The sequence below is a fragment of the Leucoraja erinacea genome, chromosome 8 (assembly GCF_028641065.1).
Source record: "Leucoraja erinacea ecotype New England chromosome 8, Leri_hhj_1, whole genome shotgun sequence".
In the NCBI taxonomy this organism is placed as follows: Eukaryota; Metazoa; Chordata; class Chondrichthyes; order Rajiformes; family Rajidae; genus Leucoraja; species Leucoraja erinaceus.
Window position 1 is genome coordinate 22,652,122 of NC_073384.1, and position 13,832 is coordinate 22,665,953.

At 44.7% G+C, this 13,832-nt stretch overlaps 1 protein-coding gene across 1 annotated transcript in view; it reads right to left on the minus strand.

Annotated features, from left to right (window-relative positions):
- Positions 1–13,832, minus strand: part of arfgef3 (ARFGEF family member 3) — an 85,937-nt gene that overhangs the window by 26,198 nt on the left and 45,907 nt on the right. Inside the window, exons 19-25 of the mRNA XM_055639195.1 lie at positions 10,477–10,776; positions 8,778–8,911; positions 6,994–7,139; positions 6,191–6,370; positions 4,203–4,344; positions 2,502–2,624; positions 527–630 (exon numbers count right to left, since the gene is read on the minus strand). Of these exons, the coding sequence (XP_055495170.1) occupies positions 527–630; positions 2,502–2,624; positions 4,203–4,344; positions 6,191–6,370; positions 6,994–7,139; positions 8,778–8,911; positions 10,477–10,776 (1,129 nt within the window). The remainder of the gene's footprint in view (positions 1–526; positions 631–2,501; positions 2,625–4,202; positions 4,345–6,190; positions 6,371–6,993; positions 7,140–8,777; positions 8,912–10,476; positions 10,777–13,832) is intronic.

Below are 13,832 nucleotides of genomic sequence, written 5' to 3' on the forward strand. Positions count from 1 at the left end.
CATTGGGTATTTTTTAAGGGAGAGATTGATAGGTTCTTGATTAGGAAGGGTGTCAAAGGTTACGGGGAGAAGTCTGAAGTGTAGGCTTGGCATTGAGAATGAGAGAGAAGACTGCGGACCATGAGAGCGTGAGCCATTTGAAGGTTTATTTTCTGGCCATCCATTGGGTCCTAAGTGTGAGAACAGGCTCAGAAACTCTCTGGCCCCACTCCTTTTGTATTGTATTGTATTGTATTCAAATTTATTGTCATTGTCTCAATTTGAGACAACGAAATGAATTTCCCTTACAGGCAGTATCAAATAAATAAATAAATAATAAATGAATAATAAAACATTAAAAATAAAATTGAAATTGAATTATTGAATTATTGAAGGCCTGCTTGTTGCATGCCTGGCCTCATTGCAAGAAATTCCACGTACAATGAAGGCAGAGAATTTCAGGGCAGTTATTTCAATGATGAATTAAGCAAGAAACATATTGTGAAGGGCATGACTGCGTCCAGGAATGTCCAGGAATACCCATTACCTGAGAACACTTCCTGAGGTAATCCAGGGCGGGAAGGCACAAATCAGAGGAAGTGGATCCTGGTCCTGTGAAGCTATTCCCGATCTCTTTACAATCATCACCACCTTCAAACATAAGATTGAATTAACTTTAGTTCACAATTTTTCTAAAAGCAAGTCACTGTTGAGTTGATTCCTCAGATTCTTTGTCCCTGCATCCTCTTCTCCCACAGTCTATAACTTGCTCCCACAGTGGGACTGGCAGGTTTGGGTCATCCTCTTGCATCACACAAATTGATGCAGGGAAAGAGGCAATTCGAACATAGAACAACACAGGAACAGGCCCTTTGGCCCTCAATGTTTGTGCTAAACATGAAGTCAAGTTAAACTGATCTCATCTGCCTGTGCATGATCCATATCCCTCTAATTCCTGCACTTCTATGTGCCTATCCAAAAGGCTCTTAAACAACACTATCGTATCTGTCTTCACCACCCGCCCCTGGCAGTATGTTCCAGGCCCCCACTACTCTCTATAAAAAACTGGCCCTGCACATCTCCATTAAACTTTTCCCCACTCACAGCTATACCCTATAGAGTGGACATTTCCACCCGGAGAGAAAATGTTCTGTGCCTACCTTATCTATGTCACTCATAATTTTGCATACTTCTATCAAGTCTCCCCTCAACCTCCGTCGTTCTAGAGAAAACAATCCAAGTCTATCCAACCTCTCTCTGGAGCTGAAACTCTCTGCCTCTAATCCAGGCAGCATTCTGGTGAACCTCCTCTGCACCCTCCACAAAGCTTCCACATCTTTCCTGTTATAATGTCAGAATTGCATGCAACACTCCAAATGCAGCCTAACCATAGTCCTATAGAGCTGCGTCATGACTTCCTGGCTCTTAGTTTAGTTCAGAGAGAGATACAGCACGGAAACAGGCCCTTTGACCCACCGCAGATCAGCAATCCCTGCATATTACCACTACCCTACACCCACTGGGGACAATTTTTACATTTACTAAGCCAATTAACCTACAAACCTGTACATCTTTGGAGTGTGGGAGGAATCCGAAGATCACGGGGAGAACGTACAAACTGCGTACAGACAGCACCCATAGTCGGGATCGAACCCAGGTCTCTGGGGCTACATTCGCTGTAAGGCAGCAACTCTACCGCTGCGCCACCGCGACTCTTATATTCAATGCCCCTAGCAATGAAGGCCTTCTTTACTACCCTATCTATTTGTGCGGCCACCTTCGGTGAACTATGAACTTGGACTCCCTCTGCACAGCAATGCTATTAAGGGTCTTGCCAATAATTGTATACTCCCACCTTACATTCAACCTCCTAACGTGCATCATCTCACACTTGATCGGGTTAATCTCTATCTGCCATTTCTCCTCCCATTTTTGCAGCTGGTCTATATAGCACTGTATGTTCTAACAGTATTCCTCACTGTCTGCAACTCCTCCTATTTTGTTGTTGTCAGTAAACTTACTCACCAACCCACCTACATTTACGTCTAGGTCATTTATAATTAATTTCATCCCACCCATTCCAGATTTTTAAAAAACATAGATTGATTCATAAACCTGCAGGGCATTTCCCGACGCAGTTTCCTATCATTCCTTTTCAGGTAACACACACCTCTCTCCGGGAGGTATTTAATGCAGTGAATCACTGTCTGCTGTCTGCTACAACATGCAGAAGATGGAGACCATGCCCGACACTAAACTACGAATGTAAAATGGATATTGTGATCCTCACTGGGTCCACAGATGGAGATAGTCAGGATCAAGCACTCCCAGCCATTCTTCGCTGAAAGGATCTGAGGCCAACTATAGCACCCAAGGCTCTGACACCTCAATGTGGCAGGAACGAACAGAGCAATGGGCGAGCCTGGTCACGAAGCTCTGCACCTTAACCCAATTAAGGTACAAAGTTTTCTCAGAGGAATTTAACGGTAACAAGATTTTAATCTCATATTAAATAAGTTTACCTAAACCCTTAACAAACTTCATAAGGCACATTATGTAGTCGGTGGCGGCATTAGCAAAGACTTGAATGTTATCTGTATTGAGGAATGCTTCAAAAACGTCGAAGACTGGAGCCTGGGACTTCCCTGCCAAGAGACAAAGTAAGACCCAACATTAGTTAGCCATGGTTAACCATCAATCAACCAACCCCCAACAGCCCGTCAAGCACCGTGGAAACGGGCTCTTTGTCCCATTGAGTCCACACTAAGCATCAAACTTCCATTCACACCAATCCGACACTAGCCTCAATATATTGTCCCCACTTTGCCATCAGCCTTCCCCAGACTCTACAGCTCTCCTACACACTAGGGGCAATTTACACTGGAGGTTAGGATTGAACTCGAGTCACAGGAACTAATGGCCTGTACTCGCTGAAGTTTAGAAGGATGGGGGGGAGGGGGGGGATCCCATTGAAACCTACCAGTTAATGAAAGGCATAAGAATGCACATAGAAAGCATGTTTCCAGTAATGGGAGAGTCGAAAACGGAGGGCACAGTCTCAGAATAAAAGGACCAAACTTATATAATGGTGATGATGAGGGATTTCTTTAGCCAGCGAGTGATGAATCTGTGGAATTCATTGCCCCAGACAGCTGTGGAGGCCAGGACATAGGGTATTTTTAAAGAGGAGATTGATAAGTTCTTGATTAAGAAGGGCATCAACGTTACCAGGAGAATGTAGAATGGGGTTGAGAGGGAAAAATAGATCAAATCATACTGAAAGCCCTTTTTCTACTCCAATATCTTATGGTCTAATGCAGTATTTGGATTTTCCGAAAGCCATCAAAGGGGTGCTACAGAAGAGATCATTAACGCTGTTACTGTTACTTTTTTCAAATGTTTTACCATGGGCTGGAGTCACTGTGGCCTGTAATTATAGGATTGTATAATAGAGTCAGTGTTATGACGGAGAGGGGTGGAATACATCACTGAACATTTCATTGCAATTGCAGGACTTCACAAATCTATTTCATTGGCTGCTAAATATTTTGGGACATCCTGACAGTTTAAAAAGTGACATAAAAATGAGGGTCTTTTCATAGCGTTATATATCCTATAATCATAAAATCAGCCTTAAAATTAATAAATGAATGAGAGATAATGCCAGAAATGGTCACCACAGAGTGAGACTAACACTGTCAGATCAAAGAGATTTATCATGAGGAAGGCTGTGATAATGTTATAATTGAAAGCTTGATGTGCAACTCTCAAAATGCTTTCCAATGCCTTGACTGGATGCACAGGGATGCTCGAAACTTTAGCAAAATAAAGTGCTTTAAGTAACTCAGCGGGTCAGGCGGCATCAAGGGAAGGAATGGATAGGTGACATTTTGGGTCAGAAAAATAATTTATTTCCCTCCACAGATTCTGCATGAACTGCTGAGTTACTTCAGCACATTGTGTTCTGCTTTAATTGTTCTGGACGGAGGATTTTAAAGAATACTAGACCAAGTGGGACCCATTAGGTCCCGTCCCCCAAGGCGGCATGGGGGAGGAGGGGGCACGGAGTCACACAGCAGGTCTAATTTAAGGATAACTTAAGTTTTTTTTGTGTTGATTAAGTCTATGTGCATGTGAAGCTGCTGCAAGCAAGTTTATACCTGTACCTCACCGTACATGTGCACATGACTGTAAACCCGACGGCTGGATTTGACTTCACTCACCCATGGAATAATCACCAATCAGATACTCCTTCACGTCCGGCTTGTTGCTGTGCACGGTCTTCAACGCACTGAAGAGCGGCCGCCAGCCTGACTGGATCTGTGGGGAACAGACCTCCACCAACTCTCCGATCGACGTGATCACCTAAACAGCAGAAAGCAGCACGCCCTCTTCACACTGACTCATGGCACCATCATAGCACCCACACACCACCTCCCCCACCTGTTGGTGCATACCTTCACTCCATCTACTCCTACCTGGGTTTCATGACACTCACTCCCCCTCTCTAAGATAAATGTATCAATCATCATTACGCAATGTTTAAGTTGATTTTTAACAATGTTGATCCCTGAAGCTCAGTTTCTCTTTTGGGACAGGGAGGAATTTAACATTTCCGTCGTGTGTATGAAAGACTCCCACTCCTAATTTTAAAGTTATACGCTCATGTCCTGCCCCAACAGAGGAAACAATAATTCCTTATTTATTATCATTTTTTAGAATTGGATGTCTGAAATAAAAATAGAAACTGCTTCAATAACTCAGCTGGAAGGCAATATCTGGGTTAAGGGAAAACAATAATGTTTCAGATTGAAGACTGATGCTTACTGGATGAGGGATCTTTGACCTGAAACATTAACTGTTTCCCTTTCAACGTGTGCTGCATGACCAGCTAACGTTTTTCAAAATGTTATGGTTTATTTATGTTTTTACTTCTTTTATGAATAGTTAATTAAATTGTCCCTTAATGTACTTCACATATGCCTCCTTCATACAAATGTAATTGTTTTGACCTGAATATCGCTGAGGAGAATTGCTGCAACTGGAATATAATGTTCATGTGATGTTAAGGGTTGGCTGCCGAGGGCACAGCTAGCTGTGAGGCCAAGAGGTGGCAGTTGCAAGAACTTGCAAAAGATTGAGAGAGTAGTGAGGAGTCACTGTGGAGGAAGGAATCAGGGGGTCTGGAGGAGGCGAAAGCTGAAAAATATATTTGCACAAATCCAAAGGAAACATTTGTACAGGTGAAAATAGACTTAACTGTTCTGTTTTTGCATCTCCTGACAACTGTAAAAAGAAAAGGGCCCCTGACTCTTTGGTGGGATTTTCATTGGTATATAAACATTTTCCGATGTAAAACATGCCCAAATGACATCCTAGCTGCACAACACATAAATGCAATCTCCAGCGTGACTTTCAATCCCATTGGTCTGAAGTAAACATTCATTCACAGAACAACCCTCTCTCACTAAATATATTACCTAAAACAGTGCTATTTAAAGAGCCAACACTAAAGCTACACTCTTTGTCCTCTCAGAGATCTGTGAGCTCCTGCATCCTCGCGTATGCCTGAATTGCTTTGCCCATGGAGGTGAAGGTCCCAACTCAGCTTCCTGGCCTTAGAACCCTTCCTGGTTGTTGCCGCCGATCTCGCCAACATCTCACACTTTGATACACAATCCTCAGTCAGGGAGGTCATCCAAACTCCATAGTTGAGGAGAGTTCATCTACTTTTCCTCAGCCCACAGGAGCAGGCTGAAGGGGCACCTGGATTCGACTGCATTGCAGGATTTCACCAAAGTGCAGGAATTCATGACCATAGTCATGCTGTTTTATTCCTTTCAGAAAACCTTCCTGGCAATCTTCTCCTGGAGGACCCGACTGCAGCTGTGGAAGGTGTAGGAAAGACCTGCAGATGCTGGTTTAAACTGAAGATAGACACAAGATGCTGGAGTAACTCAGCGGGACAGGCAGCATCTCTGGAGATCTCTTGAGATATGCCTCCCTCAAGGAAAGATCTTCAGCAGCCAATCCCAGAATGCGCGGTCTCCACAGGGACACCCTGATCATTGCAGCTGCATTGTTCCAGCAGCATCGCTCCCTAGTGGCAAGAAACGTGCAACGTGACAGCTGAGATCCCAGATGCTCAGCTAGATCACAGCAAGTGGTGGAAGGAAAGGGAATGTGAGGCTTCTTTTACAGTTGATCTTACCTGATCCTGCACATCTTCGTCACACAGTTCCAACTGCATGATGTGCTCAAACGGCCGGAACAGAGCCTCGTTGAAATGGAAATGGGGCAATTCATTCCAGTCTATGAGAACTTCCGTCAGGATGTCATGGATGAAGGAGACAGCCTTCTGGGACACGTGGCGCTCCTTATGGCAGGCAGCCTGAGAAACGGGAAGAGTAAGTATTTGCAGACATAGACAAGGAAGAAGCACGTTGATTGTAATACTACACTAAATATCAGCACTTTAAAGTTGTACCATTCGAGGTCACGACTGATGAGCATTTCAGAAGCATCAACGGGTTTGAGTCACAAGCCATACGTTGATAGTGTGATGGGACACTATTTGTCCTGGACCAACCAATTGAAGCTATTCTGCACTCTGGTATTTTTCTCTTTGCACTACCTGTTGTACTTGTGTATGGCTCGATTATACTCATGTATATATTATGATTTGATTGGAAAGCACATAAACCATGTTCGGTGCATGGGATAATGATAAACCAATACCCATATTCCCTGCTTGCTTACCCAGACTCATTACACTCAATAAGCTTGCTATGACTCAGGATCACACACCTCATTTTGGCAGCAGCCTACCCACCTCTCTAAATGTCCACGTGGTGAAATGCCATCGACCTGCAACGTAAGCTTGGTTCTTCCCCTGTCCTCAGATGCTGCCTGGCCAGCTGAGTATTGCCAGAAGTGCAGTATTGATCACTGTGCACTGTGCCAGCCTACCTTGCTTGTGAAGCCGCAGTCCAATGAAAGAACTTCAACACTTACCTCTGCCAAATGAGGGCCAACCACACTCCAGGTCTTCATGAGATGCAAGAGGGGCCGCGACCTGCTTCGCACAATCCGCAGCATCACGTCACCGAGTCGGAAGAGGTGCAGTGCACTGCGTCGCTCAAGGGTGGACCTGGCCTCTCCTGCGGATCAAATGCCCATTAACCAGTGGCACAGATTAGACCCCGTGCTTACTGTAAGACCACCGGGGGATCGCCACCACTCATGAGGGCGTCTTGCAACCACGTAGCACCTTTCACAGTCATTTCACACAATAAAATCTTCCCTAAAGTCTAATCACAACTGTAAGGTAGAAGACGCAACACCCAATTCTGCACTGTACGCTATATCAGACAAGCGAGATATCAGGGTGCCAGAGAGGCCTCCGGTGGATAATGCCATGGGAGCTTGTACCCCTGCTTGGACTCAAACCCACAACCTCCTCGCCAGAAGGCCTCTCAGACACCCTGATATCTCCCTTTAAACAGTGATATTTGGTTGTCAACACATGTCTGATGTAGCTTTGTTCCAGGGCAGGAGCACACTGAGCCACAGATGAACCTCCTGCAAAAGAGAGGCAGACTCTATCGACTCAAGGCTGACAAGAACCGGTTCCTGTTGGTTGATCTCTGACCCGGTGAACCGAGGGGGTTCTCAAGACGAGGATAAAACAGGAGCTCCCAGAGGACTTCCCTCCAAAACAGTTAATAAAATAGTCTGAGGAGATGAAATGTGGAGCATTTTGGGTGGGAATGAAGCAGGTAGTGCTACTGCCACACAGCACCAGAGACCCAGGTTCAGTCATGGCCTCCAGCACTGCTTGTGTAGAGTTTGCACGTTCTCCTTGTGATCGCATGGGTTTCCCTCGGGTGCTCTGGTTTCCCAAAGATGCACTATGTTAATTGACTACCGCAAATTGCCCCTTAGTGGAGGAAAGAAAATCCAAGGAGAGTTGATGGGAAATGTGAGGAAAAATAAATTACAATAGATCAGGGAAGTAAGGAAAAACAAAAGGGGACTGCTGGGATTGTTCCCCTGGAATTAGGAATGGCAAAATTGCCTTCCTCTGTAAGAATGATATGGATTGATGTGAAATCTTACCAAGTATGACAATTGGCTACCTGGGGAAATGGTAAGAGCTGTCACTTTTGAGTCATAGAATCATAGGGCTATACCACATGGAAACAGGCTCTTTGGCCCACCTTGTCCATGCCAATCAAATTAGCATTAAGTCCCATTTGCCTGCATTTGGCCATATTCCTCTAAACCATTCCTATCCACATATATGTTCAAATGTCTTTGAAAATTGCAATTGTAGCTAATTGTAGCTTCCTCTGGCAGCTCATTCCAGATACAGACTATGCCTGGAGTGAAAAAGTTCCCTCTTAAGGTCCGTCTTAAATCTCTGCCCTCTAGTTTTGGAATCCCTCAATCTAATGTAAATTCAATACATTGGCTAATAAATAATGTAAGGATATGTGAAAGGCCAAGAAGGTTGGACCATCGTTTGTGAGGTTCACCACAATGCTTTCCTCTGATGGCGTTGGGGACTCATTGACAGGGACTGATTATCATGATTAGTCACCACCCTCAAGTGACAACCAAGATGGTAGGCACCAAGCTGGATGCCTTTTTCGGATTAGTAATTCTATGCCGTTTGGAAGGACTACGTTCATGATGGAAGATACCATCCTGCTGCCATTCACTGGGGATTAAAAACAACTCCAGAGATGCCTCAAGACAAGAAGCTCTGAACAGCTGGAAGGGCTGGCAGGAGTTACCTGGCATAGCTAGTGAGTAGTCCACAGTCTCTGTGGCGGAGTCAAATAGCTGGGCCTGTGATGCTTTCCGCAACTGATTAAGGAATCCTACCAGAGCGTTTAGATTCAGTTTCACGGCAGCGTCTTCAAATAATCTGTGGACGGAGAGAGTACAGGGAACCATTAACAGAGAAGAATATGTAAGAATACATTCTTACTGGTTCCATTCAGGTGAATTACACCTCCCCTAATCAGATTGTGATTAAACCCTTCTTCATTTTGACTTAATCAGTATTTCTCTACAACTTTGATTTCACCGATATATTATGGCATTATACCTTTGTTAACAAGGCACACAGGAAGTAAATCATTCCGACCTGGAAGTAGTACCGAACTGGGCTACGACAGCATAGGCTGATCCAACCAAAACCCATCATGTCCAGTCGGCTCCCAACAAGATTGACTGTACAGCAAAGCTTTGCATCCCACTCTACCCCTTGTTAACATTGCTCATGTAAATTACCCACTCCCCTTTGCCGAAACAAGCGGCATCACAGCTTCCAACAACCTGGGCTACATTAATTTCCTTCTCCAGCTCTCTCTCACCATCATTACAAGCTCTCCAATTGGACATATCCAAACGTCTCCTTCCTAAACTCTCTATCTGCGTTCACTATGAAGCACTAGTGATGTAAATTCTAGTCCACGGCAAAAAGGGAAAGCCTTTATCGAATAAATAATAAATAATAATACCTGAATTACCCATCCAACAAATGCTTAATTATATCTGATATTCCTGAAATAGCAGATATTAAACTACTTTTTAACACTACTTTCCTCTCAATGTTACAACACATTCCAATGCGTTTACTGTACATAAGCAGGCCATTTGGCCCAACAGGCAACATGCTAGTAATCTACTTCGCAGGAGCTACTGTAATTCGTCTAATCTGGTTAACATTTTCTACAATGTAATTTACTTTCATATGTTCACCAAGCTTCCTTTCTTTCATTACTGGTGCTTTTTGTCTCCATTGTTCCTTGCAGGAGCTGTTCTATTTATTTTCTAGGCACAACCTGAACCTCGTCCTTTGGGTTTGTAGATGACCATGATATATTTCTGTCTGACCTGAATTTAGTCACATTTTAGATTTCCCCATTGATTCCTGGTAATTCCCAAGCATTGTCCCCTTGGAGTATTTGGATGGCACTGAGAAAGTCAAGGCCATGCATAAAGGGTAGACAAAGGCTGTGCCCAAGTGGTGGAAGTAGCCCCACACTAAGTGCCCACCCATCCTCCCCAAGAGGAACCTCCTGCCCCATTAGTGGAAGCATCTGTGGTTCCCACATTGATCTTAATTACCTCAGTAATCCTGAGGGGAAGCAAGTCATTCCTGACCCAAATGGTCTTCCATATCCTGTTGCACTTCCTTGTATGGCAGGGAGGGAAATGGACCATCTCTGCCTGATTGATGAAGCCAACAGACTTTGGTTGCTCGAAGATAGACACAAAAAGCTGGAATAACTCAGTGGGCCAGGCAGCATCTCTGGGGAGAAGGGATGGGTGATGTTTCGGGTCGAGACTCGACCCAAAACGTCACCCATTCCTTCTCTCCAGTGTTGCTGCCTGTCCTGCTGAGTTACTCCAGATTTTTGTGTTTATCTTAGATTTAAACCAGCACCTGCAGTTCCTTCCTACAGACTTTGGCTGCTCACTTACTTGTCTGCCATTGTGGAGAGTGTGCAGACAGCCCTGGCTGCATTGCTCCCCGTCAGCACTCCTCCTCCTCGGCAGTCATACGCCTTCCCCTTGTAGTTCTCCTTGATCAGCTCCTGGATGGTGAACGATTGAATGACAGGGTTGCCGATGTTAGTGTCCAGCTCAGGGCTCTGGTCCCTGTTCAAGTGGTGAGCCGTGTCTGAGCCAGAGACCTGTTGACTTTGTGTGATGGTAATGGGCGGTTGGGACCCTCCATCGCTGAAGTGACTGTGCTCCAATGTACTGACGTATTCACACACCCTGAGGAGATAGAGAGGACCCATTACAGCCTGCCCTGCTCCACTCGGTCACCACCTTTACTTTACTTCTTTGGAGATACAGTGCAGAAACAGGCCCTTTGGCCCACCCACTCCGCGCCTTTGGCGATCACCCTGTACACTAACCTACATACACTGGGGACAATTTTACAACTTACCGAAGCTGACTAACCTACAGGCCTGTACGTCTTTGGTGTGCGAGGAAATCAGAGCACCCGGAGATAAACCCACGTGGTCACAGGTAGAACATACAAACTCCGTACAGCCAGCACCCATAGTTAGGATCAAACCTAGGTCTCTGGCGCTGTAAGGCAGAAACTCTACCTTTGGGCCACTGTGCCACCCAAATTCATGCTAGTTTCTATTTTACCCAATACCACTCGTTGTGTTTTTGAAAATACATTAAAACACAATATGTATTAATCATTCAAAGGATGGTATTTAGAGACACAAGAGTCTACAGATGCTGAAATCTGGAACAATAAAAAACTACTGCAGAAACTCAGCAGGCAGGACAGCATCTATGAAGGGAACAGAAAGCCTTTGATTCATTGGCCTTCATCATTCAGGATATTGAGTATAGAAGGTGAAATGTTATGTTATAGTTGTACAACACGTTGGTGAGGAAACATTTGCCTTATTCTGTTTTGGTCACCTTGCTAAAGGTAACTATCTCTGGAGCAAAGTGATAGGTGACTTCTCAGATCGTGACCCTTGTTCAATCTGAAGATGGGACCTGACCCGAAACGTCACCTATCCAATTTCTCCAGAGATGCTGCACCAGCATTTTATGTCTATCTCTGTTATAAGCCAGCATCTTTGCTATTAAACTTAACCTATATATGTGCGAGAAAAAACCCATTGCCATTCTCTTTTTTATATCTGTAGGTATTGTATGATTTTGTGAACGTGATTGCAGTGTTTGCTGATGACATCCCATCTCCTAGATAAACCCACCCTTCCTCCACAGTCATCTCCCATCTTATTTGTGCAGGTAAAGACATCAGCAAGTCACAGTTATATTAGAGATACAGTGCGGAAACAGGCCCTTCGGCCCACTGGTTTCGCGCCGACCAGCAATCCCCATACATTAACACTATCCTGCACCCACTAGGGACAATTTTTACACTTACCAAGCTCAATTAACCTACAGGCCTGTACGTCTTGGGTGTGCGAGGAAATCAGAAAATCTTGGAGAAAACCATGCAGGTGGTCACGGGGAGAACGTACAAACTCTGTACAGCCAGCACCCATAGTCGGGATCAAACCTAGGTCTCTGCGCGCATTTGTAAGGCAGCAACTCTACCTTTGGGCCACTGTGCAGCTGGTAATTCCGCTAGTTTCTATCTTGCAACCCAATACCACTAAAGTTGATGCTTTTTGTGTGGAGTTTAAAACACAATATGTGACAGTGCGGGTTTCAAAGGATGGTATTTAGAGACACTAGAGTCTACAGATGCTGAAGGTTGGAAGGTTAAAAAACTCTGCATAAACTCAGCAGGCAGGACAGCATCTATGTGAGTGGTAGAAAGCCTTGGGTTTCATTGGCCTTCATCATTCAGGATATTGAGTATAGAAGGTGGGCCAAAGGGTCTATTAGAGTTGTACAACACTGTGTTGGTGAGGAAACATTTGCCTTATTCTGTTTTGGTCACCTTGCTAAAGGTGACTATCTCTGGAGCAAAGTGATAGGTGACTTCTCAGATCGTGACCCTTGTTCAATCTGAAGATGGGACCTGACCCGAAACGTCACCAATCCAATTTCTCCAGAGATGCTGCACCAGCATTTTATGTCTATCTCTGTTATAAGCCAGCATCTTTGTTATTAAACTTAACCTATATATGTGCGAGAAAAAACCCATTGCCATTCTCTTTTTTATATCTGTAGGTATTGTATGATTTTGTGAACGTGATTTCAGTGTTTGCTGATGACATCCCATCTCCTAGATAAACCCACCCTTCCTCCACAGTCATCTCCCATCTTATTTGTGCAGGTAAAGACATCAGCAAGTCACAGTTATATTAGAGATACAGTGCGGAAACAGGCCCTTTGGCCCACTGGGTTCGCGCCGACCAGCAATCCCCATACATTAACACTATCCTGCACCCACTAGGGACAATTTTTACATTTACCAAGCCAATTAACCTACAAACCTGTACGTCTTTGGAGTGTGGGAGGAAACAGAAAATCTTGGAGAAAACCATGCAGGTCACGGGGAGAATGTACAAACTCTGTACAGACAGCAACCCGTAGTCAGGATCGAACACGGGACTCCGGCGCTGCATTTGCTATAAGGCAACAACACTACCGCTGCGCCACCGTGGTGCAGCTGGTAGAGCCGCTGTTTCACATCTTGCAACCCAGGTTCGACCCTAAACTCTGATGCTGTCTGTGTGGAGTTTGCACACTCTCCCTGTGACAGTGCGGGTTTCATCTGGATGCTTTGGTTTCCTAGCACTTCACAAAGATGTGTAGGTTGGTAGGTTAATTAGCTCTATAAAATGTCTCTCGCATGTGAGTGAGTGGTAGAATCTGTTGGGAGTTAACGGGAATAAGGGGAGAATAGAATGGGATTAACATAAATAAGGGATTGATTGTCAGCACAGACTCGGTGGGCCAAAGGGTCTAATTCCGAGTCGTGTAATTCTGTGTTGCATGACTATTTTTCTGTTGCCTTCTACACGGTGATAGTCTATAGAGCAGAGTGATGCACCTACCGTTGCCAATTAACTAGTATGACAAAGGGGTCTTTCAACCCTTTGAGCCCATGTGAAACTGTCAAACGAGCTCCCCAGTTGGGCTAACTCAAATTTACCCACCCTCTTGCCTACTTGTTGGACTTGGTGGCAACTACTTGTAAATCATGCACTAGAATACCTAGACCCCTCCAAATATCACTCATTTTCCATAAGGCTCGGTGCTGGGGCCACTGCCCTTCATATTCATGATTTGAATGAGGGGATTAAAGGCTTTGTGGCCAAGTTTGCAGATGATACGAAAATAGGTGGAGGGGCAGGTAGTGTAGAAAGCAGGGACTC